The sequence below is a fragment of the Spinacia oleracea genome, chromosome 2, assembly GCF_020520425.1.
Source record: "Spinacia oleracea cultivar Varoflay chromosome 2, BTI_SOV_V1, whole genome shotgun sequence".
NCBI classification, from domain to species: domain Eukaryota; kingdom Viridiplantae; phylum Streptophyta; class Magnoliopsida; order Caryophyllales; family Amaranthaceae; genus Spinacia; species Spinacia oleracea.
Genome location: NC_079488.1, coordinates 99,956,291 through 99,983,700, shown reverse-complemented (window position 1 = coordinate 99,983,700; position 27,410 = coordinate 99,956,291). Strand labels below are relative to the sequence as shown.

The 27,410-nt window shown below is 35.8% G+C and overlaps 3 protein-coding genes across 9 annotated transcripts; 1 reads left to right on the top strand and 2 right to left on the bottom strand.

Moving 5' to 3' along the window:
• Positions 1-998: 998 nt before the first annotated feature.
• LOC110802812 (uncharacterized) lies at positions 999-14,428 on the top strand. Of its 4 annotated transcripts, none has more exons than XM_022008271.2 (13): positions 999-1,151; positions 2,442-2,569; positions 2,654-2,771; positions 2,968-3,049; positions 6,464-6,560; positions 6,822-6,924; positions 7,014-7,147; positions 10,565-10,742; positions 11,454-11,608; positions 12,329-12,538; positions 13,206-13,553; positions 13,674-13,800; positions 13,986-14,428. In XM_022008271.2, exons 2-13 carry the CDS (start codon positions 2,462-2,464, stop codon positions 14,135-14,137), a joined length of 1,812 nt encoding a protein of 603 aa, XP_021863963.2. In that variant the 5' UTR covers positions 999-1,151; positions 2,442-2,461; the 3' UTR covers positions 14,138-14,428. The 4 variants fall into 4 exon arrangements, with proteins under 4 accessions (XP_021863963.2, XP_021863960.2, XP_021863962.2 ...); XM_022008268.2 differs by having other exon boundaries at positions 2,654-2,777; XM_022008270.2 differs by having other exon boundaries at positions 1,013-1,151; positions 2,460-2,569; positions 2,654-2,777.
• Positions 14,429-19,305: 4,877 nt separating this feature from the next.
• On the bottom strand, positions 19,306-19,961 carry LOC110802804 (cysteine proteinase inhibitor A). The gene is made up of 2 exons (XM_022008254.2): positions 19,793-19,961; positions 19,306-19,679 (listed from the first exon to the last, which is right to left on the bottom strand). Exons 1-2 carry the CDS (start codon positions 19,895-19,897, stop codon positions 19,449-19,451), a joined length of 336 nt encoding a protein of 111 aa, XP_021863946.2. The 5' UTR covers positions 19,898-19,961; the 3' UTR covers positions 19,306-19,448.
• A 3,112-nt stretch (positions 19,962-23,073) lies between these two features.
• Positions 23,074-26,194, bottom strand: LOC110802829 (uncharacterized). 4 transcript variants are annotated; one of them, XR_008928355.1, is made up of 4 exons: positions 25,863-26,166; positions 24,620-24,705; positions 23,843-23,914; positions 23,074-23,759 (listed from the first exon to the last, which is right to left on the bottom strand). XR_008928355.1 is itself a non-coding variant. In XM_056837473.1 (3 exons), the coding sequence occupies exons 1-3, from the start codon at positions 26,130-26,132 to the stop codon at positions 23,736-23,738; spliced, it is 366 nt and encodes a 121-aa protein (XP_056693451.1). In that variant the 5' UTR covers positions 26,133-26,176; the 3' UTR covers positions 23,074-23,735. The 4 variants fall into 4 exon arrangements, 3 of the variants coding, with proteins under 3 accessions (XP_056693451.1, XP_056693452.1, XP_021863984.1); XM_056837473.1 differs by lacking the exon at positions 24,620-24,705 and having other exon boundaries at positions 25,863-26,176; XM_056837474.1 differs by lacking the exon at positions 23,074-23,759 and having other exon boundaries at positions 23,839-23,914.
• Between the last annotated feature and the right edge of the window lie 1,216 nt (positions 26,195-27,410).

Genomic DNA, 27,410 nt, shown 5'->3' with positions numbered 1-27,410 from the left:
GGGAGAAGGGGAGGGAGGGTACGACGGCTGCGTTTGCGGGAGGAGAAGCAGTTCCGGTGGCGGGAGGAGAAACAGTTCCGCGGGTGGGGGAGGAGAGGAAGGAGGAGAGGAAGGAGGAGAAGGGAAGGGACTGAAAATATCACCAAACAACCTACCAAATCAAAGGGATTTGTTTTCCATTCCATTCCATACCCTTTCTTGATTCCATTCCCTTTACCCCGTGTGAACCAAACTGCCCCTTACTTTTTATGCTTATTACTCCCTATGTTCTGGAATACTCGCAACGTTTTGACTGGACACGTTTGTCAATGCACAACTTTGACTATTAATATCTTTAATTATATATTATAAAAACTTATAAAATATTAATTATATATTATAAAAACTTATAAAATATTAATATATATTTTGAAAATATGTACGGAGTATTAAGATGAAGCCACCAAATTCCGACGGGCCCTTAGTGTGTTGAAAGACTTGAAACTATGGACTTGAGGCTTTCTTTCGATTTGAAACTGTGGGTTCCCATTATTTTGTGGTTTGGGTTTATAAAATCGCAGGTATTAAATGCAGTACCAAAATCCCTAAATGCAGAATCATTTAATGACTTAAATAATAAGTACTACTTCTGTTTCTTTTTGTTTGTTACGTTTAGACTTTTGCACGTTTATTAACGTATAATAAAGATTTTTTTTCTTGTTTATTTAAATTCTGTAGATTCCATCATTATCCTGATTTCATTTTTTCAAAATCTGACATTTATTGTCTCTTTGAATATAGTGCAAATCAACTTTCATTTTAATTAAAAAAAATAAACTAAAGTAAAACCCTTGCCAACCAAGGGCTTTATTACTTGCGAAATTATAAAGTAATTTAATGAGTTAGAAAAAATTGGACGACTTAAAGTTAAAAGTTGACACAAAAAATGACAGTATAATAAGTTTATAAAAGCAAATATTCTCCAACGTAAAGAACATTGTAAAACACAGTAAAACAAAATGGAAGGAGTAAAAGACAAAAACGCCCTTTTATATTTTGTAAGTCTCCAAAACCCAAAAAAAAAATACCTTCATTGCCTCCACCATTTCTCTGGTTTTGCATCCCCTTCTTCTTGCTTCTCTGGTTTCGCATACCTTGAAGATACTCAATAGGTATGTTATATCTTGTTTTTATTTTATTTTTTTGTCAATTTGGTATTGTTCTTTGATGTTAAATCGTGTATCATTGGGTAAAAAAAAAATCGGAAAAATTTCTATCCGGCAGTTGATTTGTACTGCCAGGTCCTATAACCGGAAGTCAGTTTGTATTACCGAATATTACCACCGGAAGTCGACTTCAACTTCCGACTGGTTGGTCCGGGTCAGTTATTTGTTGGTTAATTGTGTTGTTTTGGGAATTAAAAGTATTGCCCACCAAGTGTTTGTTGAAATGACTCTAGTTTTCATAGTGTAATTCTATTTAAATCGATGTTTTCATTGTTTCTTAGTAGGAGAAATGGTTAGTTGTTTGAGCTTTTGTTGAGTGTTAGTTGAGTGTAAGTTGCAACAACGAAAACTAAGTATATTTATGTTCATCTATGATATGTTGTTTAGAATAAACTTTTATATGATACATAGTTCAGAACCCCACTTAATTAAACAATTAATCAATCTCCTAGTTAATATTTCAATTTGATTCTTGACCACCAAGTATTTAGATAGTTTTGATTTTGAATCATGTTAGTGCAATTCACAGTCGGTGTTATCATTTGTGGGAAACTGTTTCACCAAATTTAGTCCTAAAATATGTCATTGTTTGTCAACCCAAACTCTCCGAGCTAGTCTTGTGGATGGTATACTCTCCCCCTTGAAGCAATGAATCAAAGAGATAAACATATCTGAGGATGTTAGTCAGCTGATTTTTATTCATGATTCATCCCTAGTATGGAGTAGTAAGTAGAAAGTTCACTCTTCTGCTACATCTCCGAGGATATTAATCATCTAGTTTCCGATTCCTGAGCAAACCACTGCATTATAAATGCTTTCAGTAAAAGTCTCAGATTCTGGTGAGTTTCCTGCTATAGGGAGAACCATTAAGCAACATGTTACAGCCACACATATAGTAGCAGTATAGTATAAGCTCTTCATAGTTCTTGTAACAAGTTTTCCATGTGTCCATTCTCATCCCTTAATCAAATCTTTGAAAGGCTAATCACCAAGAAAAGTAAATTATTTTTTAAAAAAAAACCAGAAGAATATGCACAAGGCGAGAGTTTATTTTACAAGTAATTGAATCAGAGTATTAAAGTGTTTATATAGCTTTTGGATGGGAAAAAAGATAGATTTATAACAAGGGCAATATAAGAATAATAATATTTAAATAATTTTAAGTTATTCTGCATTTAGGTAAAACACTACCTGCATTTAGTACCCCTTTCAAATATACAAGTCACATTTTTTCAGTGTTGCAAATTGCACCAGAGATGCCTGCATTTTCTGTGGCTAGTGGATGTAGAGCACCCTCAACTTCGATTTTCAATAAATCCAGATTTCTTCGGCCTTTAATCTCCCAAAGACCTAGCATTCAATCGGTAAACTCATAGACATCTCTTTACAGGACCAGTTTGTGTTGGAAATTTTTGTATTTTGAATATCGATATCATGATTCATGTCAGGCTGCAACAATTTCAGCTGACATAGGATTCTTCTCTCTGAAATCAAGCGCAGCGAATATCAAAGTTATGGCTGTTTCTGAAACAATGGCTGCATCACAATTGAAGTCTTCTTCTACAGGTTCAGGTACTTTTGCCCTTTTATTTTATTTTATTTTATTTATTGCGCCACTGTTTTTGTACTCTGCTACGTCTTTTAGTTTTAATTTTCTAAAGGGTGTTTGGAATCATTGCATATATGATTGAGTCTAGTACTGCTTATATTTTGTTATTGTGAAAATTCTGCATAACTGTTGATGTGATTACTTGATTTTTAGGCTCAGGGATGAAGCGGGTGTTGATTTCACTTTCTGATAAGAGTGATTTAGCTTTGCTCGGAAGCGGGTTACAGGACTTAGGGTCAGTTTTGCTTTGTCTGTATTTCTGTACCTGTTTTTCTTTCTTCCCTCTTCCAACTGGTTTTTTATTTTTAATATAGTTAGGGGAGCTCTAAGTGATGAAATACTCTGTTGATAATTAATATCTTTGGTGATTGCTGGCATGAAAACATTTCTCATTTCAGTGATTCACATGGCATGTTTCATTATCTTCCATACATGTTACTCCGTGTGCTATACTGCTATATGTGGACTCACCAAAACTGTTGGACTATGATACAGTGTCTGACACTTATACTACAGTTTCATCTAGGTTTTTTGCTAGTTTGAAGGGTCACATCAGTGAAGTATAGCAAGATAGGCCAAAAACCCGATTACATAGGTTGCTTTTATGTGTAGTATGCTTATCAGGTTTTCCTGAAAATATAGTTTAATAATTATTATATTTTTTGGTAACGTTAAGCTAACATTAAAAATAGGCACAAAAACAGAGAGAGCCTGCGAGGCCACAACCCAAATAGACAAACTTATTCCAGTTTACAAAGAACCAAAAGCTAAGAGCAATCACTACTGCTGATTCTCTTAGGCAAACCAGAATACAATCAAACCAAAACTTGTCACTACTGCTGATTCTCTTAGGCAAACAAGTTCTGGTCCTACTCTTAACTGTTTCTTCAATCCTCTGAACTGACTAAAAAACTGTTGGGACCTTCTTGTTTAACCATCGTTCCTCGCCATCCAATTGTGCTACATACATGCACAAAAAGCAGCATAAAATACAATTTTCTGAACTTGGACCATCTCTTCCTAAATCCTAACTACCCATCTGCATAAAGTATTTAAATGCAAGCTAGCACAAGCGATCAGGAGCCAATCTTTTGTTGAACTTACAGAGTACACACTACTGTAAGGGCATTCAAAAAACAAATGGGAATGGGTCAAGCACAGATGATGCAACTGGAATCGTTACTGACACCAATTACGTACAGGGTAGTTCTGTTTTTAGTCTACCAAGTACACATAACCGGCATATGAAACTATGTTTAGGCACGCTGAGCCTACTCCGAACCCATCTTTCCCACAGATCTTTGAACCTTTCTCATATGGCCCTTTAACCATTTGTATCCAGAATTGGTAGACTAGATCCCACTTGGGTGTTGGCCCCAAGTCTTACCTCTATACCCCTCAGCCAATCTTACTTTTACTTGAGCATATTGACTCCAATACCAACTGGCAGAGATAGGTGGAGAATATCTCCATCAGTCACAACCTTTCACATAAATGTGATCAATCCATTTCACTCACAAACAATTAGCTTTAGAAGCGACATTCCAAACATACTCGAAGCAGAATTCCAAGCAATAATATCATGAACGCCAAGCCCACAAGCATTCTTGGGCCTACAACCAAATCCCAAGAAATCAAGGGAACCCTAGTTTGCAGACTTACCTTCCCATAGAAATTTCTTACAAACAGCAATTACCCTCTTAAGGATAGTGTTGGGGATGATAAAGATGCTAGCCCAAGCGCTCAACCGTCCTATAGGAGTGCATAGAGAGCAACACATAATTAACCAACTGAACTGTTCGCACATACAAAAGGTTTTTGGAGCCCCAATGATCCCGACAGTAATCCTCTCCACAAGAATCTGACAATCTTTTACCCCCAGCTTTTTGGATGACTGAAACAGGAATGCCCAAATATTTAAAAGGGAACTTGCCGAGATTAAACTTAGAAACTTATAAAATTTCCTGAAGAACCTCAGAGCCAACATTACCAGCATCGAGAGAAGACTTAATAACATTAGCTTGAAGGTCCGAGGAACCAGAGAAGGTACAAAAGCAATAATTATATTTTTCCAGGCTTCTTGACATCATAAGAAAACTTGGAGGAAGGTGATTGGACACAATATGAGCTTCTTTGGGATTGAGGAAAATATGGCGTTGGATAGGACAGCGTGGAGGGAGAGAATATATATTGATGACTTCATTTGACTTATACAACTTTCATGTTTCTGTTTCTTTCTATTATTTAATTTATTTATTTTTTTTATTTTTATTTTATTTTTAAAATTCTTTTATTTTTTTTTATTTTTACATGCTATTTTGAAATGTACTTATTCATGTATGTTAAACTTTACTTATTTTTTATTATCTCTTACAATATTTTTTCTATAATATATACTTCCTCCGTCTTTTAATACTCGCAACGTTTAGACTTTTGTCACTATTCATATAATCTACTTTGACTATTCGTAGTGTTTTTTATATAAGATAAAACGTAATCATGTGGGATCTTGTTAGATTCGTCTCAATGTGTATTTTCAAAATATCAACTTTTTATAATTTTTGCATAAAGAGAATTTAAGATATAAATGATCAAAGTTGTGCATCGGCATGCGTGAAACTAACAAACGTTGCGAGTATTAAAAGACGGAGGAAGTATATATATATGTATTTATTTTTCTCTTATCTTACTTTCATTAATTCCACCTTCTCTTCCTTGCTTTTTTCTTTTTACTTCCTGCTCCTTTCTGGTTTGATTGGTGACAATGACGATCTCCTACGACGATTCATGTTAGCCGACCCCAAATCATTTTGGGACTAAGGCTTTGTTGTTGTTGTTGTTCTGGACATCATATCCTATTGTTACCCACATATTTTTTTAATCAATTAATTGTTGATTGTTCAAGAAAAAGAAAGAGGAAATTAACTTGTGAAAATCCATTTAGTAAAATCTTATTGTCAATCTTCTGCTGTGGAGGATTTTCTGAAGCTAAAACTAAAAACTTAAACTATCTCCAAGCCGTGCAGGTGATTGACTAAAACATTAACATGTGTTGGTTCTATGCTAATTGTTCCTACTTGATGCTTCAAATATAACGAGTCTTGCTGAAATTGAAGATGAAATTATGAAACGCACCTCTGTTTAGTCTAAAGCTTTCAACATTTGGTAACAGTTTTATTACAAAGGGATATCTAATTTGGGAAGTTAATAATGCAGTCAATTCATTTTAAATAATTATGTTCGTTGCCTTATCTATTTATGTAGAAACCTGGTTGGATTTTGTTCACTGCCACTGTCAAGACCTGCAAAATAATATTGAATGCCATCCATGGTTATATTGCGAGTTATAACTTCTCAGATATCACAGCCTCATAGTATACCGAAAATATTTTGAAACAAAGGTTCTATACAACGGAAAACATCATGATGCGTCATGAAAAATATCTGTAACTAGTTGTGTAGTTGCTATTTATGCCTCGGGAAAATCATGGGAGATTTCTAGTTGAACTAGTCTCAGAATTTTGTGTGATTGCTTTTTTCTTAGATAGTGTTTGTTTGCTTTTCTGTCGAGTCACAGTCACTTGATAGATGATATATTGCAGAAAATGTCTTTTTACTTGATTATGATGTGTTATTTTTTTCTCTCTAGATTCACGATTGTCTCAACCGGAGGAACGGCGTCTTCTCTAGAAAATGCTGGCGTGTCTGTTACTAAGGTGGAGCAGCTAACTTGCTTTCCTGAAATGGTGAGCTTTTTGTATGTTTTGCTCAGTATTCGTGATTTTGATCTTCACCATATTTTCTTGTACTTGTAATGATTTGATTGATTCCTCTGACGTATAATGCTTGGACACTTATGTACATGTGCTTTTAAGCGCCTATTTGTTATAAGATCTCTTTATAGTTGTAAAGTTAGACACAAGTGAGAGAAAATACAGTAAAACGTTTTTATGGTAGTGCCATGATGAGATTTATCAGTATGAAGAATTAATACATATCCTTTACAGCTTGATGGTCGTGTAAAAACTTTGCATCCTTACATACATGGTGGCATCCTTGCTAGAAGAGACCTTAAGGATCACATGGATGCTTTACAAGAACATGGAATTGGTCAGTCACTCACTCCAAGTTTCTTAGTGACTATTGCTTTCCATCTGATGCTTGTATGGTTGATGTAGTTTCATACAATATCTCCGCAGGAACCTTTGACGTCGTTGTTGTAAATTTGTACCCTTTTTATGATAAAGTAACGTCAGCTGGAGGAGTTCATTTTGATGAAGGAATTGAGAATATTGACATTGGTGGACCTGCTATGATCAGAGCTGCCGCAAAGGTAATTATCCTGCTCGAATGCTAGACATTTAATCACATATTTGTTGCTTTAATATATTTATTATGTTAGTTAAAGTTTTGTGGAATGCTGTATGCTTTTAAGTTTTATCTCTTATCATTTTTCATTTTTTTTTTAAATTTTTTTTGGTTTTTCCTATGTTTTTTCCCATATCTAATTAGTACCCTTTATTTTAAACATCTGTATTCTACTATTTTTGTAACACCCCCAATTTCAATACATGTTTACTTATAGGGAACTATAAAATATTAAATTAAGGGTATTACCGCCACATTTAGGCCACAACCCAAATACAAGCCAACAATTGAACCAAATTACCCAAAATCGTCATTACAACTTAATTACATAAAGACCCAAACTAATTGTCTTTAAGGTGATCTGCGTTATTGTCTTGCTACTAGTGACCTTGTTGTAAAACGGTCTCTCAATATGTGCCACCGCATACTTGTAAATTGGGAAAACATGTACAAAAAGAAAACCACAAATCAGTGAAAATTGAGTAAGTACTACTTCACCCCTAAAACATTTTCGAAAACCTTTTTCTTACCTTGGAAAACATTTTGCTTTAAAGAATTTGACGCACATATAGCACATAGCAAGCGCGCATACACAATTCCTGATAAATAGTTATTAAGTACTTAAAGGTAAGAGAACAAAATAATTCCACCAAATTGTAGTTCGACACTACCATTCGAATGGGTGTTACCACCAAAATAGGTCTTAGTTCTTAAATTTTCATACACCCCCCCCCCCCCGAGTGTTTTTAACTCAAAAGAGTAGAGTAAGCCTAGGTCGTGCTAGTGAGCTCCGACTAAAATATTAAGACATGTTGTGTCATACCACCAATGTGTTCATCACCTTAGGGGATCCCGCCTAAGATATCTTACCATCCAAGTGACTATATTTGAAGAATTGATATGGACACACGTTCATGAATAACATATGATCAAAACAACATCCTATAATCACATTGGGCCATACATTTTTATTCGATACGTATCTATATAAAATAAAACATGAGTTCCTTCATATTATATGTTGGTTTCAGATGTTATAGTGCCAACTCTAGATTGCTCATTAATCGCAAGCGCCATTTTACAACTCATTGAATAATCCCATTAAGTATGTAATTCCAATAGTCAAAACCATATTTTCACAGGGTTTAGCAAAGTGATGAACATAGTTACTCACCTTATTACGCCTAGTTTCACAAAACACACACACGAGCACTTATAGGTATCTGCACGCTCTACGTACTATACAAACAAGCATAAAATAGATGGTGTCAATATATGGACGATGTGAGTGTAGGCTATACAAGATTACACAATGTTAGCCGGATATGTTTAGATAAAAACTTAGTAAAATCTTTTTATTTTAGTGCATCCAAATCATGATAGTAAAACCATATTAGTATCCAAAACCGAATGAGTATTAAATACTAAGGAAGACAGTTTATTTGTAATATTTATATTTTAAATTTTAACTGAAATAAGATAAAAAAAAGTCATCATGTAGGCTCTAAAACCCACGTCCCACGCGATGTTCCAAATCAAGAGATAAAACTCAAGTAAATAAAAAATGTATTTGCAGCAAAGCCATAATATACAAGGATGGAAACATCGGGGGAACAGGAGTGTGAAGAGGGACTAAGACCTATTTTGATGGTAACACCCATTCGGGTGGTAGTCTCGAACTACAATTTGGTGGAATTATCTTGTTCTCTTACCTTTATTAAGTAATTAATTAACTATTTATTAAGAATAGTGTTCATGTGCTTGTTAGGTGCGTGAAATGGTTTAAAACAAAATGTTTTCCAAGGTAAGAAAAAGGTTTTCGAAAATGTTTTATAGGTTAAAGTATTACTTACTCAATTTCCATTGATTTGTGGTTTTCTTTTTGTACATGTTTTCCCAAATTTGCGTGGCACATATTGAGAGACCATTTCACAACAAGGTTACTAGTAGCAAAACAATACGTAGATCGCCTTAAAGACAAATAGTTTGGGTCTTTATTTAACTAAGTTGTAATGACGATTTTGGGTAATTTGGTTTAATTGTTTAACTATGACATTGTTAGTTTAATTATAACAGTTAAACGGTTGTTGGATAATTTAGGCTTGCATTTGGGTTGTGGCGGTAATACCCTTAATTTAATATTTTATGCTTCCGCTACAAGTCTTAAACATGTATTGAAATTGGGGGTGTTACAGTTTTTAAATTTTAACGCTGTGGATTTTTAAACTGGTCTAAGCCATATCCTTGCCGTTAAGGTAAATGTTATATTTGCTTTAATTTTCTTTTTCTTTAAGTTAATTGCCATTTATGGTTTTTCCTTACCACCACACTGGCACACAAGCCTGAGAACCTACCTTTATTCACTATGTCCACCAGCTACCCCATCTTCTACAGCCTTCTTTCAATACCCACAGGCAAGGAGCCGATGACCTCCCCCTTCGTCCTACTTGACCATCAACACAACAACTTTCGTTGTCCTTTCTCTTTTTATTATTCAGATCAATTCCCCACTTCCTTTCCTCACTCGATCTCTTGTGGAAGAGGACTGCAAATATTGAGGGACATGCGGGTTTGTTGAAGTGCAGGTTGTCAGGCAGAGATGTAGGGAGGTCAACGGAGAGAGTTGGGGTAGAAAGAGTTGGTGGTTGGTAAAGAGGGAGGGTAGTGGTTTGTGGCTAGGTTCATCAGATCATGTGAAATTGATAACTGTGGTTAATGGATTTGCAATTTTTGATCTAAGGATACCATGTATTTTTTTAAAATGTAGTGTTGGAAAAATGTAGGGGCACTACATAGAAAAATCTCTTTTTTTTTTCTTGGGGGGGGGGGGGGGGGGGGGGAAATTTTGTGTATCTTCAATCCTTGAGTCTTCCACTTTATATATCTTGGAAACTGATGTTAACTCTTGTTGGGATTTGGTTTGCCTTTCAAATCTCTCCATTTAAACCTCTTCTTATTCTATCTAAAGCTTCTCTAATAATGGATTAATTACTGGTCTGCTAGTTTTGACTTTGGATATGTATGGTAGCATTTTTAGCTGAAATTTGGTACTCAGACATCATGCAAGATTGCAATGATGCAACTTCTTGTATGATCCTAATTTTTGATTAGCATGCGGTAAATAACATATTAGTCGTAGGCCAATTGTTAGACCGAGAATAATGTTCACATAAACTTCCTAAGTTGACAGTTCCTATCTAGTGCTAAAAACTGTCTTCCGAACACCTACTTGATTCCTTGTTTACGGGTCAACTCATACCTTTCCTGGCCATTAGGTGATCTTCTCTTCTTTTACCTTTATGTTTTTGGTTTTCTAAGATCCAGATTTAACATAAAGTATTTTACTTGAGATGAATTATTAACTGTCGATGAAATAAAACAGAATCACAAGGATGTCTTGGTGGTGGTTGATCCACAAGATTACGCTTCGCTGTTAGATTACCTTAAGGGAGATAAGGATGATGAGATGTTCCGTAGGAAGCTTGCCTGGAAGGCTTTTCAGCATGTAGCTGCTTATGATTCTGCAGTTTCAGAGTGGCTGTGGAAGCAAACTGAAGGAGGTATGTCTATGAAATTACAAATCATGATTTATGGAGAACAGCTTCTGTTGAGAGAACCCTTAGTGGTTAAATTTGTTTGGATTCTGGTGGGCTAAATCAAATTTACTTCGCATTACTGTGTTATTTTAGGGGCAATCTGTAGGGGCAATCAGTTGCCTTTCCATAATTTTCAAGGGAAACACACTCTTAGCAATTCCAGGGCTTAGAATGTAACCTGTTGGCGCCTCTTTGCAAATTGCAATTTTAATGCTGCCTGCATTAGTCCCCCTACCCTCCCTAGACAGGAGCATTATTAGAGGTACTGGGGGATGCTGTATTGTATAGACCGAGAAGATTTTTCAGTTCATTGTGTAATATGTTGTTTGCATGCCTAATTTTTGAAATGCTCTTCACTGTGCGCTGTTCCTGTTGTTTCTCGGCCCCTTGATTTACAAACTGTATTGGAATGTGGTAAAGCATATACAGATATTCTGAAAGACCATCGTCACCATGTCAAGTTGCTAAAACTTCCTGTTTATTGTTCTTCCACCATTCTTGTTAATTTAGTTCATCATGAAGAGATGAAGCATTATTCACATGTTATATGCAGAATGTGTATCTCCTCATACAATCATATGTCTATTATGTAATTTCTTCATAGACATTTGTAGCCATTTTTTTATCATCGTTATCGATGAGATCATGAGACTAATGTTATTTTATTTGTCAAAGACAAATTCCCGCCCAGCTTCACAGTACCATTGTCTCTTAAAAGCTCTCTTCGGTATGGGGAGAATCCTCACCAAAAAGCTGCATTTTATGCTGACAAGAGTCTTGCCGAGGTTAATTCTGGTGGTATTGCTACTGCTGTTCAACACCATGGAAAGGTGAGACAAGTTTAGAATGTCTTCTTTTGATTTATTGTACTACCGCTGGATCATTTACAAAGGATGACTCTTTGAGAATCAAATTCCACTAAGCTTTATGTATTCTGATAGATATGTATTCTAGGTGGAAGTAGTTTTACCTTTGTCTGCTGTACTTGTCTTTTTATCAAGGTTGCCTTGTTAGACCCTTTAAATGCCCTTTAGTGTCCATCCATTTATTTTTGGATATTGTTCGGAACAGTGTTCTTTACTTCAAGTTTAACAACATTTTTGTTGAAGGAATGCTCTAATGCTTTTAAGCTAATTTTTGGGGCTCAGCAGTTGTAAGTTCACTGATTTGCAGTTCCTATTAGATTTGGCCAAGGCTACTCCAGTTGTGTAGCCCTAACCTATATGAACCTTGAGTGCATTGCCGACAGAAGGGAGACAAAAGAAGAGCAGAGGGGAACTTTACTTCAAAAGCATTGAGAATTTTTTTTGGACATCCATATATAGTGATGTGGAAGTTTATTTTGGGGTGGAGGGGGAATTATCTATTGTCACTGCCTAAGTATACTGGGTAGTTCATAGCTTTTGTCCAGGATGTTCTTTCACCTATTTTCTTGGTGTTTTGGCATCATGTATTCACATGACATGTCTAATTATCTTTTGGGTTTTTTTCATCTAATTGAGAATTTTATGCAATCTATCAGAAAATCATCTTATTGTTTCTTTCTGCAGGAAATGTCGTATAATAACTATTTGGATGCTGATGCAGCTTGGAATTGTGTCTCTGAATTCAAAGATCCAACATGTGTGGTGGTGAAGCATACTAACCCTTGTGGAGTAGCTTCACGTGATAACATAATTGAAGCATACAGGCTAGCTGTCAAAGCAGATCCAGTTAGTGCATTTGGCGGCATTGTAGCCTTCAATGTTGAAGTTGATGAGGTAACCACTTATTTTTGTTCCCGGTAAATAGGTGATATAGTTCATCCAATGGGGCTAAGTTCCAATCATCATGTCAATTGTGCCCTATCGACTATCGTTAAGGATTTGGTTCTTCCATTCAAACCAATTTGCGTTGCTCACAAATATTTTACTAAAAGATTTTCGAGTGAGAAAATTATCTTTCTTCTTATAATTATGCCCCCTCTGTCCCTAAATAATAACCCATGTTCTATAATAGGCCATCCCAAAGTAATGGCCAATCTGCACTTGGTCATATGAGATTACAAATTTATTTTAAATATCTAAACTGTCTCCATTAGCAATATATTTTTTTCATTCCGACATGCTACTGGAACCTTTGAAGCTTAAGTATGCAACTTACTTCATCACTGGTGATGCTTCTTATGATTTGTGTTACTGTTCCTTGCTACAAAGTAGGCTGTTATGCTTTACACTACTATTATTTGTTGGAAATGTTTTGTTGAGTCTTCTTCTGGAAACAACTGTACTTGTCTTAATCTGATTAGGAGTTTAACAACTGGTGTGTTAAAATTTGTTTATAGTAACACTACATGGAACTTGATGTCCTTAAAATCCGCTAAGTTATTTTTGTTGCAATAGCAGATTGATTCTAAACATCACATCTTGATTTGTATTCACTTTGAAGGCTCTTGCAAAGGATATTCGAGAGTTTAGAAGCCCTACAGATGGTGAGACTAGGATGTTTTATGAAATTGTGGTTGCGCCCAAGTATTCAGAAAAAGGACTTGAGATTCTGCGTGGAAAGTCGAAGACTTTGAGAATCCTCGAGGCAAAGAAGAATGACAAAGGAAAACTTTCTTTGCGACAAGTTGGAGGTGGTTGGTTAGCTCAGGAGTCCGATGATTTGACACCTGAGGATATTCAATTTAAAACCGTCTCTGAAAAAAGTCCAACAGAAAAAGAGCTAGGCGATGTTCAATTTGCGTGGCTTTGTGTGAAGCATGTGAAAAGCAATGCTATAGTGATAGCAAAGGTTATCTTTTCCTTTCCTCTGCATTGCATATCCTATTTTGATGTATTATTTTGCACCAATAGATTATATTAGTAAGTCAAGAGAGTTCCATATTCTAATGTTATAAATTTTTTTTTGCAGAACAAATGCATGCTAGGCATGGGGAGTGGGCAGCCAAATCGTCTTGAAAGTTTAAGAATTGCTATGAGAAAAGCGGGAGATGAGGTCAAAGGAGCATCTTTGGCGAGTGATGCTTTCTTCCCATTTGGTAATTGCCCTTTCATATATTTGGTCTCTCATCTCATTGTTAAAAAATAATTCTTCCTCTAGATTGCGCTTTAACTTTTATTAATTGCCCTAATAAGTTCATAGTACATGAATTTCAAATAAGAATTTATGTATACAACTTAAAGATTAAATGATGAACTTTTAACTATGATGTAATGTGAACAGCTTGGAATGATGCAGTAGAAGAAGCTTGTCAGAGTGGGGTAAGTGTCATAGCAGAACCAGGTGGCAGCATTAGAGATAAAGATGCTATAGATTGCTGTGATAAATATGGCGTATCACTAGTTTTAACTCAAGTGAGACACTTCCGACACTAACCATGATATAGACATTGTTTCATTTAACACTTTTTTTTTTTTGGGTGCAAATGAGCCACAAGGGTGGGATGAGAATCGATCTCAGAATCACCTGTGACCGGGATGGAAGCTCTAACCAACTGAGCTATCCATCACTCTCAATTGTTTCATTTAACTTTGCTACAATTAGTATATCATTATGATTTAACTTGAATGCAATTAGTGGTATTCTAATTCTTTTTTATTATCATTTCGAGTTGTAATACTATTTTTATGTGATTATATAGCAACTGTGGTAGTGTTTTCGTCCTATATCAGCAATTATTAATTGTTGTAATTAGACATTTTCAGATTATTAGTAGATAGACTTTACTGTGTAATTAAGGTTATTTTTTGGCACATGTAATAAGATCCAAGCACAGTCCCAACGAAATTTATCTGCAAAATTCTATAAAACAAACGTGTTTTTATTTTCATACCGTCTTTAGATACATTATTTTCCAAACTTTAAAAGTCAATAATTAATCCTCACATAACTTATACGAGTACGACAAAATTATTAATTTAAAGATGGACGATAAATCAAATTGTTTGACTAAAACTATTATATTTTCAATATTAACTTTACCTATTAGTATCCTTATATTTATCGAACATTTATATTATTTGTCCAATTCATAAAATTTGATAAGAAAATAAATTTAACAATATACTACCTCCGTTCCTAAAAGTTCTTTACGCTTTCCGTTTTAGTCTGTTCCTGAAAGTTCTTTACACTTCTACTTTATTCCATTTTTACTCTTATTTGGCCCACCATAACTTACCCACTCACAATACTTTAATATTAGTTTCCACTCACTCACATTGGTGGACAATTTATAGTCACTCATTTTCCATTTGTTACCCCACCATCACATGTTCACCAAAATTCCTTAATTACCGTGCAAATAGTAACCGTAAAGATCATTTAGAAACGAAGGTAGTACTGCTTATGTTTCAACTTATTTGGTAATAAGATGGATCACAAAACTCCTGTAAATCCAGTGATCATGGATAGAGGTCCTAGACTCCCTGACTCACATAGAGCATTGCTAGATTGCACATTTGCACCTTCACAGTTGATGTTGTTAAAAAGGGGTTGTGCTCTATCCCTAACCATAAAGCCCCTGGTAATTACTATGTGTTGTTACAAAACGTCATTTACCCTTCTGTTGATTTGATTTTATGCTTTGAGTGTACTTAATTTAATTTACCCTCAAATTTGTGTTGATCGTCTTTATAATGAAGATAGCATTAATTAAAATTGCCCGAACTTGTATTGCTACTACTAATTACGCAAATATGTCATTAGTTAGGAACATACTAGCCCGTTTGTTACTTGTGGTGCACGCAAGGTACGTACAACTCGCCTGTACCATGAGCTCCGAAAAATGGACTCAAACTACCGGTAGTTTAATTCAACCCTATTGAGATATTATTATTATTATCAATGCTAGTAATGTAAATGGGGTTTATTGAGATATTATTATTGTTCCGGGGTTGAAACGATGGAAGGAGCGTCCTTGATGTCTTGAGTTCCGATCACGTACGGTGCCTGCAAGATGAACTCCGGGCCAAGGGGGGGGTCCCCGAGGCGGAGCCTCCGACGCTCAAGTCAGTACAATTGATGTATAAAATGAGGTGTTTAGGGGAGAGAGAGTAGGGTGGCTTCTCTAGGGTTAGAGAATGACCCCTTTACCTTGCCCTTTGAGGGGTATATATAGTGCCTTTGTTGGGCCTTTGAGGCCTTGTAAGGGATATTGAGCTTGAGTGGATTTTATTGGCTTTTAGGTTAAAATGGTGGGCCCATTTTAACACCCCAACAAATGCCCCCCAGACCCAATTCTATTTGAAAAATGGGTTGGGTTTTGATTTTGATCACTTCCAAGTGAAAGTCGATTTCAGCTCAGAATTTTAACCTCGGCTCGGATTGTAACATCGGTTCGAGTTGTAATCTCGGCTCGGGTTTTACCTTCGGATTTTTGTCCTTCGGATTTTTACCTTCGGCTCGGTTTTGTCCTTCGGATTTTTACCTTCGGCTCGGTTTTGTCCTTCGGATTTTTACCTTCGGCTCGGTTTTGTCCTTCGGATTTTTACCTTCGGCTCGGTTTTATCCTTCGGATTTTTACCTTCGGCTAGGTTTTATCCTTCGGATTTTTACCTTCGGCTCGGTTTTGTCCTTCGGATTTTTACCTTCGGCTCGGTTTTATCCTTCGGATTTTACCTTCGGCTCGGTTTTATCCTTCGGATTTTTACCTTCGGCTCGGTTTTATCCTTCGGATTTTTACCTTCGGCTCGGTTTTATCCTTCGGATTTTTACCTTCGGCTCGGTTTTGTCCTTCGGATTTTTACCTTCGGCTCGGTTTTGTCCTTCGGATTTTTACCTTCGGCTCGGTTTTATCCTTCGGATTTTTACCTTCGGATTTTACCTTCAGCTCGGACTGTAACATCGATTCGAGTTGTAATCTCGGAGCGATTTTTCACCTCGCTCTTCAAATCCGGAGATCTGTTTAAGAACGTGCTTCTAAAATCGGCTCGGATTGTAACATCGGTTCGAGTTGTAATCTCGAAGCGATTTCTTTACTTCGGCTCGGATTGTAACGTCGATTCGAGTTGTAATCTCGGAGCGATTTTTAACCTCGCTCTTCAAATCCGAAGATCTATTTAAGAACGTGCTTCTAAAATCGGCTCGGATTGTAACATCGGTTCGAGTTGTAATCTCGGAGCGGTTTCTTTACCTCGGCTCGGATTGTAACGTCGATTCGAGTTGTAATCTCGGAGCGATTTTTAACCTCGTTCTTCAAATCCGGAGATCTGTTCAAGAACGTGCTTCTAAAATCGGCTCGGATTGTAACATCGGTTCGAGTTGTAATCTCGGAGCGGCTTTTTTCCTTCGGCTCGGATTGTAACATCGATTCGAGTTGTAATCTTTGAGCGATTTTTAACCTCGTTCTTCAAATCCGGAGATCTGTTTAAGAACGTGCTTCTAAAATCGGCTCGGATTGTAACATCTGTTCGAGTTGTAATCTCGGAGCGGTTTTTTTACTTCGGCTCGGATTGTAACGTCGATTCGAGTTGTAATCTCGGAGCGATTTTTAACCTCGCTCTTCAAATCCGAAGATCTGTTCAAGAACGTGCTTCTAAAATCGGCTCGGATTGTAACATCGGTTCGAGTTGTAATCTCGGAGCGATTTCTTTACTTCGGCTCGGATTGTAACGTCGATTCGAGTTGTAATCTCGGAGCGATTTTTAACCTCGCTCTTCAAATCCGAAGATCTGTTCAAGAACGTGCTTCTAAAATCGGCTCGGATTGTAACATCGGTTCGAGTTGTAATCTCGGAGCGATTTCTTTACTTCGGCTCGGATTGTAACGTCGATTCGAGTTGTAATCTCGGAGCGATTTTTAACCTCGCTCTTCAAATCCGAAGATCTGTTCAAGAACGTGCTTCTAAAATCGGCTCGGATTGTAACATCGGTTCGAGTTGTAATCTCGGAGCGGCTTTTTACCTTCGGATTTTTAACTTCGGCTCGGTTTTATCCTTCGGATTTTTACCTTCGGCTCGGATTTATCCTTCGGATTTTTACCTTCGGCTCGGTTTTATCCTTCGGATTTTTACCTTCGGATCGGTTTTATCCTTCGGATTTTTACCTTCGGCTCGGTTTTATCCTTCGGATTTTTACCTTCGGAAGTGATGTAGTGCCATCATGCCAATGTATGCTGTTGTTACCAATCGTGCAAGGTGATTGTGGGCTCAGTTGAGTCTGAGTTGTGGAAACTTGCTTTATTTCCAAATTCATAACTTTCACGCGTGAGCTGTTACTGGCTCCAAAAATCTGTACTCAAGCAAAATGAATCCTCTTTATTCTGAAAATGAGTTTGCAGATCTGGGAGAGTGGGAAAGCATCTTTACTTGGCCTTGAGGCTACTGGGCCACCAAAATGTAGTAACGATCTGTAGCAACAATTTGTAGCAACATTATTTGTCACCACACTACCCATTATAACGTAATTTGTTGACAAACAGTAATTTTTGGTCGGCTATTTCAGATTTCCGGCCATTTTTGCGGTTGAACATAATAGTATGAAAATGTGGATTTTCATGGGTTATTGCTCTCGATCCCCACAGACGGCGCCAAATTGTTCCGGGGTTGAAACGATGGAAGGAGCGTCCTTGATGTCTTGAGTTCCGATCACGTACGGTGCCTGCAAGATGAACTCCGGGCCAAGGGGGGGGTCCCCGAGGCGGAGCCTCCGACGCTCAAGTCAGTACAATTGATGTATAAAATGAGGTGTTTAGGGGAGAGAGAGTAGGGTGGCTTCTCTAGGGTTAGAGAATGGCCCCTTTACCTTGCCCTTTGAGGGGTATATATAGTGCCTTTGTTGGGCCTTTGAGGCCTTGTAAGGGATATTGGGCTTGAGTGGATTTTATTGGCTTTTAGGTTAAAATGGTGGGCCCATTTTAACACCCCAACAATTATTATCAATGCTAGTAATGTAAGCTATATTAACAATTATTATTATTATCAATGCTACTAGAATCAATGCTAGTAATGTAAGCTATATTAACAATTATCATAACTCCTAAGTTGACTAACATATCTTTTTACATTACTAGCATTGATAATAATAATAATATCTCAATAATATACAAGTGGTTAATTATATACAGTACTATGCAAAATTTGTCAAGAACATACATTTTGTTTTAATTCTTTGTAAAATAATTTATTAGACTTAGCCATGCAGAAGATGGTAAAGTGGGGGCAAAGTCAATACAATATATACTTGGAATTTCCATAGCACTACAATGATAAAGCGCTACAATGAATCAATGATATATCTTTTTCTTGAACCAACTGGGGTTGATGTGAGTGGTTATACGTATTTTACTCCTTAATCAAGGTCTCAGATTCGAGCTATGGTTATGGAAAAAGTCTTAAATGGAAGGGATGCTGCCTATCAAGGTATTCATACAAACTTCTGCTGGAGATTAGTTCACTCGCCAAAAACAGTGGAAACTCCTCGAAGTAAAACCAAAAAAAAAAAAAAAATTCACTCTAGAGCTGACAGGGGTCAGGTGGGCTACGTGCATGGGTGATTTGAGCCAAGGCACAAAATAAGAAATTTATGAGAATTGCAATTTTGAAAAGTGGTACACAACGACAAAAGTTTTATTTAGTTAATAATAACAGTACATAAAATCAAGTCATGCTAAGCAAGACTTGTAAGTGGTGCTTAAGTACGTATTCATTCCATCAGAGATGGAGTTGGTGTCGTTGAAGATGATAATTAATTAGTTGGGAATCGCAATACGTGCATTCTCTTGCAACAGAGGCTTAAACTCAAGAAGCTCCAAGGTATCTGTACTAGCTTGTTCATACACTTTCACAGAAAAGTTGTTCCTCAGGTAAGGGTCGGGGGATGGAAGTCCGTCAGACGTCGCCTCCAGAACAATATAGTAGTTCATACCATTAACCAGCTGTTTTTTTGCATCCAAAGCCCTTACAAACTTCAGGCTTTCCCCCTACAAATTATATATTACACAATTAGTCAATGTTAACAGAAGAAAAAAAACATAAAACTTGGGATTGATGAATAAAGAAAGTGTTACGTTGTTAGAGTGAAATTAAAACATACTTGTTCCTTGTTATACTGATTAACAGCCCAAGCAGAAACCTCTTGGATCTTTGGACTGTTTGGGTCCACTGGCTCAAGGCCTCCAAGGGCTAAAGACCTCCTCATTATGTTAATGAGCGTATGAAATTGTGTGTATATTTGTGTATGCTTGTATTGTATTTGTAATAATTTGTTGAGAAACCATCTAAATTTATAGGATTGGAAATAGAACCATTTTTCTCATTTTAGCACATGTGTCTATTTAGTGAATATATTCTTGTCATTTTTTGGACCATTTAGCAATGCAAGTTGATTCTTAAATTAATTATACTTCGTATGTTGCTTTGAGAATACCCGTACACTTCATTTGTGTTCCCTCCATTTCTTTTTGTTATTTGCGTTTGGTATTTTACACGTATTTTAACGACTAATTAATGTGCATTGAGATTCCTTTATTTTTTTTATTTAAACGAAAAAAATTACGTTTATTTATAATGTTTTCACTTTTATCAAAATTCTGATATTGGGAAAATGAGAAAAATTTAATGTCCCAATGAAAAAGTATGAGAGATAAAATGACCCAATGAATTTAATTGGTTAATTAAAATAATCATTATACGCAAATTTTGATAGAATATTAAGATATTTATGTGATAATATAAAGGCAAATTTGTTAAAAATGACCTTTTATAATCCAAATTTTGCGAGAAAGGACCTTATATAATTTTTTTTGTTAAATCACACCTTAATGTAAATTTTTTTGCGAGAAAGGACCTTATATAATTTTTTTTTGTGAAATCACACCTTAATTTAATTTTTTTTTGCGAAATACAACCAAAAGTAAATTTCCGGCATTGACTGAGCTTTTTCGGCCATTGACTTGCACGTGAGAAGCACGTGTGACTTTATTTTGCTAATCACACCCAATTTTCCTCAAAAATTCTAAGCTTTAAAACTTAAAGTTGAAAAACAAACTTGAAATAAAATCAAGTTTGAAAATTCGAGACTCGGAAAAATCAATGTCTTTAGCCAACGTAAGCCACACGTGCTGCTCACGTGCAAGTCAATGGCCGGAAAATCCCAGTCATTGCCGAAAACTTCCCTTAGGTCCTTTCTCACAAAAAAAAATTACTTTAAGGTGTGTTTTCACAAAAAAAATTATATAAGGTCCTTTCTCGCAAAATTTGAGTTATAAAAGGTCCTTTTTGGCAAATTTGCCCAATATAAAAGGAAATGTAAAGAACATTTTTGGACACCCAAAAAGAAAAACGTAAAGAACAAAATGAGACGGAGAGAGTAGTTTTAAAAGTAAAATATACGAAGTATAAAGTATCAAATGTTCTTCATGCTACAATAACGGATAAAGAATTTTTATTTTATTTTACCCAAACCACTATCATAAATATTATTATATAAACAACATAGACCCTTTTTGGCAAAACTAGCGGTAGCGGGTAGCTTTAGCGATTGGGATAGTGGGTAGTTGTCAAGAGTAGCAGGTAGCGTTTAGCTATCAAAATAATGGTCCATAGTATGAGTGTTTGGCAAAACCAGCAGTTGAAAATTGTTAAGTACATGAACAGTTAAATATTTAGCTAGAAAATTAAATATATATATCTGTTAAATTAATCTCAATTCATCATCTTATTGATATTGCATCCCAGAATATATAGTACTCTGTACATAAGATTTAGTTTCCTTGCTCAAACTCTACGTAATACTCCTATACATAATATAATTCTACTCACATTAGAGTACTACTTGTACAGCTCTAACTGCTCTAATTATATCTTATCTTAACAATATCCAATTAATTAATTATTGTTACATGACATGAAAAACATAATTATTATTACTCGTATTTTTTTTGAGGTAGCAATAAATTAACATATTTGACTATAATAATTGTTGAGAGTTGTTCTTAGCACTTTTAAAAATCATTATCCGATCGCTGTTCTTTATAGCATGCTAAACAAATCGTGTTTAGACACTTGTGAGAAATACACAAGGTCTATTAACCTACCCCGTAACATTGTTTCTTTTTCGCTCATTTCCTTGTTTCCCAAGTTCTACAGGTACTTTCATGAGACTCTTAGTGGTAATTGGCCTCTCATCGGAACCATTTTCTATAAAGAAGACTCAGCCACAATGTGCTTTGGTAAGATATCATCGTGTAGGTGTACTCAGGGCATTTCCAACAATCATGAACCAAAACAAGAAGAGAATTTTTCCCTTTCTTTGTTAGATCTTGAACATTTTGTTGATTTACGTTATGTAATGGCCTATAAAAGTCTTAATGTACTCTTAGTATGTAGTGTGTAGTTGTGTAATAACTTTTTATTTATGCAAAATGAGCCTATGTCAAAAAATAAAATGTTTAGTATGGTACAAATAAAGAATAGATGCATCTTATACGAAACAAGGATTATAAAAAGATAAAACTACAAATAATATAGCGGTTAGGGTTGCAAATGAGTCGATACATTCGCTAAAAACTCGCGAAAAATCTAGGTCAAAGCTCGTTTATTAATTAATCAACGAGTTTGAACAAAATTATAGGCTCGATAAGTAAACGAGCCAAGTTCGAATAAATTACGTTCGGCTCGTTAATGTTCACGAGCACTCGTTTATAGCTCATTAATTACTCGTTTATAAGCTTGTTTATAAGCCCGTTTATAACTCGCTCAAGCTCGAAAAAATAATTTAATGGAATAAAGTATACTACGTAAGTTTTTTTTTTATAAAAAATATGACCCTTAAATGTCAAGAAACGTATAAAACGGAAGCGAATCTATCATGTAATAAGTACAATACCCATAGAATATTTCAGTCATACATATATTTTGTGAAGTTTCTCCTTGATTATATGATTTAAATCTTGACGATTTCTTGAAGCTCGAATAAAGCTCGTTTAGCTCGAGCTCGAGCTAAACTAGCGAGCTCGAGACATCATAATGCTTAGCGAACAAAGATCAAACAAAAAATTGCAAAGCTCGAGACAAGCTCGAATAGTGAAAATCCTTATCAAGCTTAGCTCGAATAAGGTAAAACTCGGATCGGATCGGCTAAGCTCATTTGCAGCCCTAATAGCAGTATATATATAAGACAAACAAATAAACAGAGTAAAAAAAAATTAAACTAATGAAGGACAAAGGCCCTCGCATAAAAAGAATCATATGTTCAATTTATGTATGCATAGGATTAGAGATTCTTCGTGCTATAAGAAAATATTTTTTGTTGGGAATGCATGTGAGTTGAAATTGATTGTCAAAATAGAGAAATAGGTTTTTTTTTTTGGAACTGAATGAGTCACTTCACCATTAATTTAAGTTGTTACAAAAATATACATCATCTGAAAATTTAATATTGATGAGTATAACAGCTTCGACTTCATGTGGCGCAAAAATACAGCAATTCATGTTTCCCAAAAAAAAGTTCCACAAAGGAAATGTCATTGTCGATCTACCGAAATATCACTAAACTGATCGGGGGATTCAAGCCTTGGATGCAACAAACTCAACCGGCCCTTAGCCTTCGTTGCCACAAAGTTTGGCTCCATGAGTAGCTGCATTATCCTTGCCTTAGCTAGAGAATCTCCAATTATCAATATGATTTAGGATATTAGAATCCTGCTAGACTTATTACTTGTACATGGCTAGATTCTCCTTCGATAAGGCGGCTAGCACTAAACTAAATGGAATTTATCAATTTTTGTGGCTTAAAGATTGAATATATTCTTTACACGATAATACAGAAAGAATTTGATTTCTTATCCATTGATTCTTGTTGTCTACAAGTATAACATATGTAGTATAATGTCAAATGAGGGGTTTTGGTCGATCAAATCATATTCTAGGCCAGAGTGTCTATTATGTTTTAGGTTTTGAATTCATGCTTAGTTAGTCCAATCCAATACCTGCTTAGTTGGGCTGGCTAATATGCGATAGATGGTGGTTCAGTTACTTCAGTAGGGTCCCCTTCTTTTTACCTAATGAAAAAAACAAAAAGATACGAATGAGCAGATATTTGACATTGTTTGTTGCTAATGCTCAAAATATACGGCTCCATTACCTTGGCACACGAGTACTCTATGATTCTTGTCGAGTTGGACCATCTACCAATTGAAGTTGATTCTTCATAAATCTGTTTATACGCAAGAATGTTATGTTACTCGTACCTTTTATTTCAAGTACCAATGTCGGATCATTAACCCTTAGGCATAGATATGAACACTATGCCACTTCATTCTGGGTAAATCATGAAACGTTTTCACAATTTAGCCGATGGAGTGAGACACTTGGACACGTACCCGTGTCCTATACACTATACTAGTACTCGAGAGCCGAGTACAAGTAACAAATTGTTCTATACAAGTACCCGAATCCATGTAACATAGCAAGAATGTAAAGGACTATATATTCTTCACACAATAATGGAGAAAGAATTTTACCTTCTTGTCATTATCGATTCTCGTTATCGTTAAAATACATCGCAATGCAAAATGACAGTGTATTACTTTACGGACTTGTACAATTCAACATGAAAATATGATATTCAGCAAGCATCGGATTGAACAATACTAGAATGAACCAACAACAAATTTGTGGATGCAAAGCCTAAGAAAAAGGTAACATCTTCAGAACCAATTAAACGGGAAAGCTGAAGCAAAGGGTACAAAAATGTCATAGCACAAGCGCACTTGCGTCAAATTTCCCTTTAGTTATGTGGTTACCCAAAAAGGAAAGAGCAACGCGTTCACGTTCTTGAGTTGGGTAAGGAAGTCTTCAAGTTAACTCAAACAAGGTACACCCAAATCTTGTTAGAAGTAAAATTTAAGTGATGATTTACCAAAGACAGTATTATTCGGCCTTGTTTCGTGGAGGAACGCGCATTCCTTTCCTAATGTTAGCACCGGCTTCTCTCATATCTTCCACCTAAAAATAATGTGCAACCTATATTAGTATAAGTTATAGCACAGCCAACCAACATTTGGTTACAAGGAGTATATATCTTAAATCTTAAACAGCCAAATGGCGATGACCTCAATGATGAAGGAACAACCTAGAGCACGGGACGTGGATGTACCATTGTTTAGAACGACCAATCATACAACTCCTTCACTCCCCACAAGAAAATAAACGAGAAAAGAAGATGTGAACTTTACTCATTCCTTCGTGTTCTGTACATCTGAATCACTAATCATTTATTAATCAATCATCTGCATTCCATGAAGTAAGCAGAGTGGTTTAAATTTATCGATTGCATTCCATGTAGTAAGAGAGTGGTGCAAATTCTTAGGTGTACCAAAACCCCTAAAGCTAGGTGTACCCAAAGCCCAAAGGTACTTTCATTGCCCATTTGAAGCTCTCCAATGAGCATAAAAACAAACAAACGAGCAGATACAGACGCAGAATGGCAAGCCTCCCAGCATAGAAACGAAGTGGACTCGCTGTTTGATTTAATTGAGTCGTAGAGTCTTAACTACAAGCTGTTAAGGTTCAGCATTTTGGCTAATTAAGGGTATTCAACACCAGGATTTAACTGCTCCAAGCCTAAATACTTCATCAATTCTTCTACAATTCAATCACTTCAAAATTCTCCATACAACAACTACCCTTCGACAGGGTTCGTTAAACGGATTTCCTTTACCTGAATTGAACAATTCATCTAGGTTCAAAAGGGAGTGCAGAACAGATAAAAGGGGGTTTGTAATCAGGAATTTGCATATGTATTTGGGTTCATCACTTGAGCTATGAGAACTAAGTTCACATTGCAACAAAATAAATAAATAAATCTTACAACTTTGCATTCAAATTCTTCCAAAAACCACTATCAACAAGCATACAAAACCTGAATATGAATATAAAATTAATAAGAATAAATTAAAAAGAGTTGAAACAATAATTAAAACCCTTCAATTAATCAACCCAGATCCTCATTTTCAATGCAAATCAAAATACCCAATTGGCCAACTATCAAATTTTCACTAAAAATAAATTTCTAATTTCCCAAATTGATGAAATTTGACCTAAAAATCCAACATTTTCCTCCAAAAATAAAAAAAAAAAAAAAACGAGAGAAACAAACTCACAGTGTGGATGCCGGAGGCGTTAAGGGCGGCAAAGAAAGCGGTGGCGGCGGCTCCAACGAAGAGAGAGGCGACCCCGAATGCCCTGGCGGGCATAAAATTGGAATCTCCGACGAAGCCTTTCTTGCAAGATCTAATCCCCCACCCTAATTGGGCGGCGCTAGCTATGCAACACCAGTGGGTCCTACTCGGTACCCACGCCCACGCCTCCCCAATCCCGAACCTAACTCCGTCGCTGTTGTTGACGCTGCTAATGTTCTCCTCCATTTTCATTTCATTTCATTGTTGACGAACTTTTTATTTTATTTTGGCAAATTTGCAAAAAAAACTTTTATAACCCAAATTTTACGAGAAATGAACTTATATAATTTTATTGCGAAATTACACATTAATGTATACATTAATGTAACTTTTTGTGAAATCATACATTAATGTTTTTTTTCCTGCGAAAGACAATCAAAATGAAGTTTCCGACATTGACTAAACTTTTCCGGGCTATTGATTTGACTTGCACGTGAGAAGCACGTGTGGCTTTATTTTGCTAACCACACTCAATTTTCCTCCAAAATTCTAAGCTTTAAAACCTAAAGTTGAAAAAAAATCGGAAAGAAAAAATCAATTTTGAAAATTCAAGACTCGGGAAAATCAGTGTCTTTAGCCAACTTAACTCTGCTCATGTGCAAGTCAATGGCCGGAAAAGCTCAGTCAATGCCAGAAACTTCTCTTAGGTTGTGTTTCGCAAAAGAAAATTACATTAAGGTGTGATTTCGGACAAAAAATTGTATAAGGTCATTTCTCACAAAATTTGAGTTATAAAAATCATTTTTGACAAATTTGTCTTTTATTTTGGGCAAATTGTGACGAAATTTGAGTCACGGTTGGTTTATTTTCTAGTAACCCAATTAATTTCTAGGTTTCTTTGTAATACTTCGTACTAGTAGTTTTGGTACCGTTCGGAGTGTTTGTTTGACATTTCTTTTATATTTAGGGATGTTTTTAATTTTGAAACTCAAATAAGATACAAAAATTTCATGAAATGCCCCCGAATTTTGCAATAATTCACCAAGCGTCGATCAAATTTCAATAATTCATCAAATACCCCTCACAAGTCACAATTGACTTAATACCCCAAATATCCATTCATGACATCATCATCCCTAATTAATTCAATTATCATCTAATTAACCCACCCATTAACCCATTTTTCCTAATTCTTTTATTTAAAATACATTTTTTTAAAAGCGTTACAATAAGTAGTATCACATAATTCATAATAGTTTATGTGTTACAATAGCTTTGGAAACTCGTTACCTTTTATATTGTAACGAAGCTTAAACCTATTGTAACACCTGACCCTTTTTTTTTTTACAACAAGAGCAAACAAGCTAAACAAAGTCAACCATCCCATGTTTTCTTGCTCTAGAGGCAAGGTCATGAGCAGGCTTTATGCAATTTCTACTAACATCAACAACAGAGCAAAACTCAAAACTACTAGCACTACTTCTAATTTCTCCCATAATGCTTGCAATCTCAATCGATCCCATTGTTCTG